Genomic DNA, 8,396 nt, shown 5'->3' on the forward strand with positions numbered 1-8,396 from the left:
GCCAACATACTTTGACTAACGAGATCATCTTCGATCACAAAACTTGATCTCGATGATCAATGATTACTACCGATTTTTATGACATGATTAAATCCTCTTGCACCTCCATATCCTCATATCTGATAATGTGAGAAGAGTCGTAAATGTATTTCTGCAATATAGATACATTGAAAATGTTATGAATATGGGCATACGTTGTGGAGGTAACTTCACACGATATGCTACTTCACCGATCCGTTCTAGGATTTTAAACGGTCCAACAAATCTCGAACTTAACTTACCCTTCTTCCCGAATCTGAATATGCTCTTAATAGTAGACACTTTCACAAATACCATATCACCGTCAGCAGAAGTGAGCTCCTGATGCCGCTGGTCGGCATAACTCTTCTATCATTCCTAGGCAGCTTTCAACTTATCTTAGATTTTATGAACTTGTTGAGTATAGTACTGCAATACCATTGTTGATTCAATTGGTCATTCACCAAAATCATCTCAGTAAGTTGGTGATCTGCATAGCCTTCTATATAAAGATTCGTATGAAGGTGATCTGCATAGCCTTCTATATAAAGATTCGTATGGAGCCATCATAATACTTGTGTGATAGCTATTGTCATATACAAATTCCACCAAACTCAAATGCAAATTACAATCTTGATCAAGCCGAGCCCCCAGCTTGTGTTCTTAATTAGGATCATAGACATCTTGATCAGTTAGTTCCAAATTAATAGAAAGGTGTTTATATTATATATATTAAAAGTGCTTGGCAGATAAGTCTTAAAGTTTTGAAGAATATTTTTGTAATTTTATTTTAGACTCAGTGTTGGATCCAGCAACATTAGTAGTCTCGTATCTCAATCAATAAAGAATAAGGCTCAGTGAAGGTAATTATTGCCAAACCATGTAATTTTTTTTTCCTGTGACAGTTTTTTCTCCTTTTAATTTTTAGTATTTGTTTATTCCATCCATCAGTAGGTCGAACATAAAGTTGTCAAGATGCGGTGGAACAGATTCCGTTTTCTAAACATCTCCCTCGAACAGGTGGCTTGATTATTGCAGACGTAAGGTCTTCATATTCTTTACTGATTAATGCATAGGTGGGGGCCTGCCTAAGCCCAACTTTATCATTGAAAAAAGAAGATAAGAGTGATCATACTGGTCAAGTTATTACTCATATATATATATATATATATATATATATATATATATATATATATATATATATATATATATATATATATATATATATATATATATATATATATATATATATATATATATATATAAAAGTTAATTGAAGAAATGAAGGAAGTTCAACACAAACATGGTTCCAGTAATCAATTCTTTCTCTTCCTTCAGAAGCGTATACGCTCTCCCTGTTTTAAAGTAGCTAACGATGTCACTGTTACGAGTTCACGTTTCGAAAAACTCATTAATAAGGCGTCTGACTCGTTGCTTCTTCTTTCAGTCTACAGTGTTTTATATCAACAAGCAACACTGACGTCTTAGCAAGAAAACAACAAGCAGCAATCGTAGCTGATCCAGTGATGTCCATGAGTATACTCTATACAGTATATTATTGTTTTGACTCAAAATTATTAGTCTTTTCAGCGAAGCTCATTGTCCAAATAACCCTTTCACTGCCTAAGTTTTCTGAAAATTGATTTTGAAGAGTTCACTATACAAAATTTATTTAGTCTCGCTTTGATTATTTTTAAAAAACGCAATAGATTTAAAATGAATGGAATTAACTTTGAGGAAAGCCCTTTGGAAGCCCGTAAATTGAATTTTGGATTTGGACTCAGCTCGGTCTGACTTTGACCATTTTTTTTATTACTTTTGGACCTTTTTGTACCTCATAAAACCAGGAAAGGTCATTCAGAGTGCACCACCTAGCCCAAGAGGCTAGCTGGATGTTAATGAGCGCATGCAGGGTTTTAAAAGTTTTTATGAGGATGCTAAAATGTTGTGATCAATGGACCTTTGAGGACCTGTTAACCAATCCAACCCACATCTGTATATACTTTCATAGGTTCTTTAGTCTTAGTGTGATTTGATATATCTTGGTTGGAATGTATCAAAGTTGTTTTCCTTTGAGGCTGTTCAAGATAACCATGTCTTCAGAGTCGATTGTCTTAATGCGAATGATGATTGAAAAAAGCACGAAAGGTGAATGCTTGATTGTATGGCATAAGCAATCTTATGCACTCAGTTTTCGTTATCATTTTTAAGAGAACGTCTTAGTGCACGTCTCCAAGTCAATTCGAGTCTTGACATCACCATACTATAGTATTATAATATAACATTAAACAGATATAATAATACATACATTAGAATATGAGAACTAGAACGTTAAATGTGTTTGGCGTGATGAATTTGTTGAGAATCAACCATTAGATCTTGTATCTTTTATTAAAAAAATATAATCTTTCAATGCTTGAATATTTATGAAGATTATAGCAATGGAGCTTGGCGTAATTGGTAAGAGCCGTATGTGCACGTCTTTTTGTCGTGGGACGTTATGTTAATAATGACTGGTGGGGAGTCCAGCTTGAAAATCTGGATTCATTTAATAACAATAATAACACCAACAAAGAAGAAAGAAAAGTGGAAGAGGAGAAGGAATTAACAACACTTTGTTCACTTGTGGCTCAGAGCGTCCCCGAAATTGGTTAGGGGCTGACAATGAAAGGCGGAAAAGGAGCAGGTGGGCGCGACGCTCGCCAGCACGAACCTGGCCAGGCCCTCCTGCGCAACCACCGCCCCCTTCTTCTCCACCAGGACAGCCCGCTCGATCTCCTCGTACCCGCCGCCGCCCCCGGCCACGAACGCCACCAGTGCCGCCTGAACCGGATGGAGACTCGGGTTGTACGCGGCCGATTCGATGTACGACCCGGCATACACCCTCCCCTCCAGGTCCCTCAGCGCCAGCCCCGATGGGCACCCGCTGTACGGCGCGTGCGACCGGTTTGCCGCCCCCAACGCCGACTCTACGAGCTCGCGATCGGGCTCGTCGGCATCCGAGACGAGGGCGAGCCGGTTGTTGCGGTTCTCGAAGAGGAGGGGGACGTCTCGGTGGAGGAGGTCGTCGGGGGAGAAGCGGTGGGGGAGGAAATGGGCGACGGGGTGGAAGGAATCGTCGGCGTCGGGATTGGAGTGGCGGCGGGCGATGAGGACGTTGATGTCGGGGGCGGAGCGGATCTCCTGGAGGAACTGACGGCAATGGCCGCAGGGGGCGGAGGAGACGGCGATGTGGGTGAGGGCGGGCTCGCCGTGGAGGGCGGCGTTCGCCACCAGGAACTGCTCTGCGTGAACCGACTGGTTCAGCGGCAGCCCTAAAAACTCGAGGTTTACTCCGAGGAAGACGCGGCCAGTCGAGCCTAGCCCCACCGCGCCCACCCGGTAGTTGGAGATGGGCGGCCGGGCCTTCTCTTTGGCGGGCTGAACCAGCGAGGCCAGCAGCTGGAGGGACGTGAGCCCAGACTTCTCCATCATCGATGCCACCTCCTCGGGCTCGATCACGAACTCGGTCGACATCCTCTGGTGGGCTTGGTGGTGGTGGTGGATGGCAGGAGGAACCATGGTTTTCCTTTGGAGATGGGTATTTATATAGGAGGGTGGGAGTGGTGAGGGTAATCGGAGGAAATTGCGAGCCGCTGCGTTGTTTGTTCCTGGCGATGTGGAGTGGAAGAGATGCGCGAATTCGCTTTTTCCTCTTTTATCGGAGGGGAAAAGGACGTGGACGTCCCACTCACAGTGTGTGAAAGGACTTGTTGATCCATTTGCTCGCGTAGCTCCAAGTTTGCCATTTGGATGACGCTTAAAACTTAATAAAAGTCACATTATTTTCAGAGTAGGATTAGTCTGTGAATAATCTTAGCAGTCGAGATGTATTAAGATCAATATAGATTCCTTTTTGCTATTTTTACAGGGGGGTGTCAAAGGGATCAGGTTTACTAATACCATGTAACATTACTTAAAAATATTAACTTTTTTAAAAATATAATAATGCAACAGACTCGTTTTAATCATACCAAGTACTAGATGAATCATCTTAACACAAGCACAAGCATTCACATTGTACCAGATCTAGTATAGAACTACTGACAATTAATCTGATTAAACCATTACACAAAAAAATTTATTAAATAAAATATTTCATCATTGCCATTGCTTTAACCGAAATAAACTCTAAGAAGTTAGTTTGTGCATCCATCGACGTTTAATAACTCTCTAGAACAAAGTTAAAGAATAAAGCATCCACATGACAAAATCCTTAAGTTATTACTTGTGTCAGCAAACATAACAAAAAATATTGATTTTTGTAAATCAATTTCATAAATTGTATTCTTGGTTAAATCTCCCGAACACATTATATTTCAAGACTTACTACTACCACATACCATAAATAGAGATTGATTGAACATTAAATAATCTTATTTAAGTATTGGACCATTAAAGTAATTGTTAAAATAAATTGTCAATTGAATCATCAATAATTGTTAAATTCAAATTACACAAAAAGCGCTTGAGATCATCAAAAATATCAGCATGCACAACCCCCTCCAGCATCCTGCACTCGCTCCACCAATCATATATTCAAAATATTTTATTTTGAAAGTATGAAACTTTGAAAAGTCTAAGAAAAATTTACACAGCTAATGCAAAATACAACACATAAAGCTTGCATGATGTAAATAACTAAGAATTACATCAATTATTAGAAAGCAGATATAAGATTTTTCACATGATACGTCCATAATTCATAAACAAGTATAAAATAACAATATCAAGTATTTATAACATCAATTTCAAATGAGATTAATATATTTATTAATGAGCATGGATTCACAAACTTTTAGGAACGAAAATAAGATACAGTAAAGTAAACTGAACAAGTAATTTATGTTTTACTTAATTACCATGGCCTACTTGGGTATGACGTAGGACCAACCCGAAACAGACTATACTAACTGAGTGTTTATTATACTATATATTTTAGTTTTTTTGAGGAGTTACTGAGTCGTATCCCCCAAGAATGGAGTCAGATCGTGAGAGGTAGCGACATGCTTCAAGAGAATTCTACCTGAGGGTGTAGCTTCAGGCCACAAGGAGAATCATAATCACTCACTTTTGAAAGCATAATTCATATATATATACACACACACACACATTTAGATCATTATATCATTTTCACATGCATTTATAATTCTTATAAATAATAGGTCAAATCATATTTGACTATTCCAGCATAAAACACATATAAATACTTTCTAAGTAAATTATTTAGGTATTCATGATTTATAACACATCAATCATGATACATAGGTGAGATATATTTAAACAAGACAATCATAATGCAATCATTTGTAACAAAACTATGTAGGTGCGATGTGCTATTCACGTAATAAGTCACCCTAGTCATTTATAGGTGGAATGTGTCATTCACCTATACGCTAATATAAGCATCACAATCATAACTTCATATCAAGATATAAAATTTTCTCACATATGAGTTCAACATATAATCATGTTATAACAGAAAAGTCAATTTTATAGATTCATAACTGACTATCTCAATCAACTCAAAAGATCATCACCATTTGTCATAATATTTTATTTATTTCTGATAAAGATTTACAAGATCTACGCTGGATTACCTGGTCTGAGAAATATACAACATCAGAAGGAGTTACCGCTCTAGACGAATGATCTGTCTAGTCTTGGACAATGCATTTTCTCAAAGGAATATACTATCGTCGTGGTCTACCTGCTCTTGAACAATACACTTTCTCACAAAGACTTACCGCTCTAGTCGGATTACCTGATCTGGTTATGCACACCCTCACAAAGATTCATTTAATAACAGTTCTTCAACAAGTACTATATCCAGTAAAAATTATTGTGATACATGCATCAATACAATTGATCACTCTTAAGGTCGATAGCTACCAATACGAGCACAAGCATGTATACAATTAATATGCATCACATCATATATTTCAATAATATAATATATTTGGAAGAATCAAAATCTCAGAAAGAGTTCAAAACCCTAAATCGATTCTTGAGAAATCGGGGTTTTGATTCTCTCAACCATAACTCATTAAATCTTTATGAAGTTAATCTTAAATTTAGATATTAAATAAGCCAAACATGATCATATAAAAAAAGGTACTCTCCATTGAAAATGAATAAAATAATTGATTAACAAGATAATCAAGATTTAGTCATATTTTTCAATTGCAACTTGCATATATTACTATTTAGATTCTTTCTAGATGTTTAGCCCTTTATTTATGATTAAATAAGGTTTATAAACACTAATAATATGCAGTATATGTCAGAAATTTATTAAAACTGTAAGATCCAAACATGTTACTACTTGATTACAAGCATAAGTCATCAGGAAAAATTTGGATCCCTGATGACCCATTTTTATAAAATTTATCAAAAATAACAAAATGCATATAAAATCAAAATATTTTTACCATGGCTGCTTGTATCTGTCCAAAACACAAACCAATAAACCAATCTCAAGAATAATAAATACAAAAATAATTAAAAATCTTTTATGAAATCTTGTTCCGATAGAGTTTCGATTCAGAATCTATAGTTTGCAAGATTTTTACCAGATTAATGTATTTATTGGAATTTATATAGAACGTTTTTTATAAAACCTTTTTACACATTCTGTTATTATGTATTAAGATTCAACCAAATTTTTTATAAAATATTTAGAATCGGTTTTCAAGGGTGTTTATATCTTTTACCAGAGATAGATCGAAACCCTCCTATAAATAGAGCTAGAAATTGGAGCTCTATTAAAATGAGTGTATCTTTATCAATACAAATTCAAAGCAGATGAAACAAGATTTTAAATTCAAGTTCAAAATATATAGATCATCACAATAATTTTATTTAGATTTTTTAGACTGATATTCAAGAAGATATTCATTTATTTTCTAAACTGGTTGGGAATAATATATCAAACATTACAGATTTTGGTTTCTTAGAAAACATTTTTGTAAAAACCCTTTTTAAGATTATAAAAGCTTTGAAATCTTATTATTTTAGATTTGATCAGACATAATATGAATTAACACATGAATAACAACATTAAAATCATGTTATGATTGAATCTAATATGAAATAACAATAGAACCCTAATTATGCCTGTTTCTCAAAATCATTTTGTATAGAAAGCTTATTATTTATCTTTTTTTGAACTCAAAAAATGATTTCATTAACTAAGAAAATATGTAGTACAGATCAAAACATATCCATATGCTGCTGAAAACTAAAATAACCTAGACATGTATGCTACATTTGCAGAAGGAGCATCAACTACATAAATCTTACTTGTGGATGGATAGATCTTTATGATAGAATGAAGGAATCAGGTAATCTGATCTCTATATCACCGTAACCATCGAAGTAAGTGCAGCTTCATTGGCTGCACAACCCTACTCCAAACCTCTTAGACATTTTAGGAGAAGAGAGAAAGCAAAAAGAGAAAAGGAAGAGAGAAAGAAAGAGGAAAAACCAACATTTTTAATCCTCCTCATGAGGATATTTATTTATAGATAAACTTAGACAAGAGTCTTATCTCTAATATAAGAGGTTAATATATATTAATTTTATTTTTTAATAAAAAAATAAATAAATTATGAGTCATAATTCATTAGATTTCAAAATTACTTAAACTAGAAAAGATAAGTGAGAACTTCTTACTCTCGCTTGGGTTATAGTGACATGGTAACCTTTCGGAAGGCCTACAGACCCAAAGACTCAACAAAACTTGGTGTTTAAATAATCAATTTAATAGCCCTCAAAACGTAGATCGTCGTGGTGGTCTTAGATTTAATCATAAGCACATGTATTGGGAAAAAAATTTAGTTGATGTCAAAAAATGCTAATTTTTAACTTATAATTAGGCATGAACTTCGGTTGAGGATAAAACACTCAAATCAACACCAATTTAGGCATGTAGATAGTCGATTTTGATGTCCTCGAAATAAAAATTTCAAGGTTTACTCTGATTTAATAGGTGAGCTACTGATCGATCAAAATTTATATTGAAACAATAATGACATTGTTTAGAGTGTCTGACCATGTGGGTCCAATCTAATGAAATTAAATCCAAATCCAAAAATTCATAGTCTAAAATCATTTACTTTCTTGTTTAGTCTAAATATCTTAAATTTTACAAAGATTCTTGCAATGTTCTTCGTAACTTAAGACTTGATTTCATAATAGTTTGAAATCAAGAAAATCAAGAAATTCAAAAAAACAAAAAAATTGCACTCATGTTATCGATACAAATAAAGATCATCATTTATTCATTTTAATTGCCAAAGAAAAAATCTTGGGTTTTACAAACCGGACCCAAACCAAAC

The 8,396-nt window shown here is 35.1% G+C and overlaps 1 protein-coding gene across 1 annotated transcript; it reads right to left on the reverse strand.

Annotated features, from left to right (window-relative positions):
- Nucleotides 1-2,542: 2,542 nt before the first annotated feature.
- On the reverse strand, nt 2,543-3,583 carry LOC149820378 (cytidine deaminase 1-like). Its single transcript, XM_089983253.1, has one exon. The coding sequence runs from the start codon at nt 3,577-3,579 to the stop codon at nt 2,638-2,640; it is 942 nt and encodes a 313-aa protein (XP_089839379.1). The 5' UTR covers nt 3,580-3,583; the 3' UTR covers nt 2,543-2,637.
- Nucleotides 3,584-8,396: the final 4,813 nt, after the last annotated feature.

This window comes from Nuphar pumila, chromosome 12, assembly GCF_984573655.1.
Source record: "Nuphar pumila chromosome 12, dmNupPumi1.hap1.1, whole genome shotgun sequence".
NCBI classification, from domain to species: domain Eukaryota; kingdom Viridiplantae; phylum Streptophyta; class Magnoliopsida; order Nymphaeales; family Nymphaeaceae; genus Nuphar; species Nuphar pumila.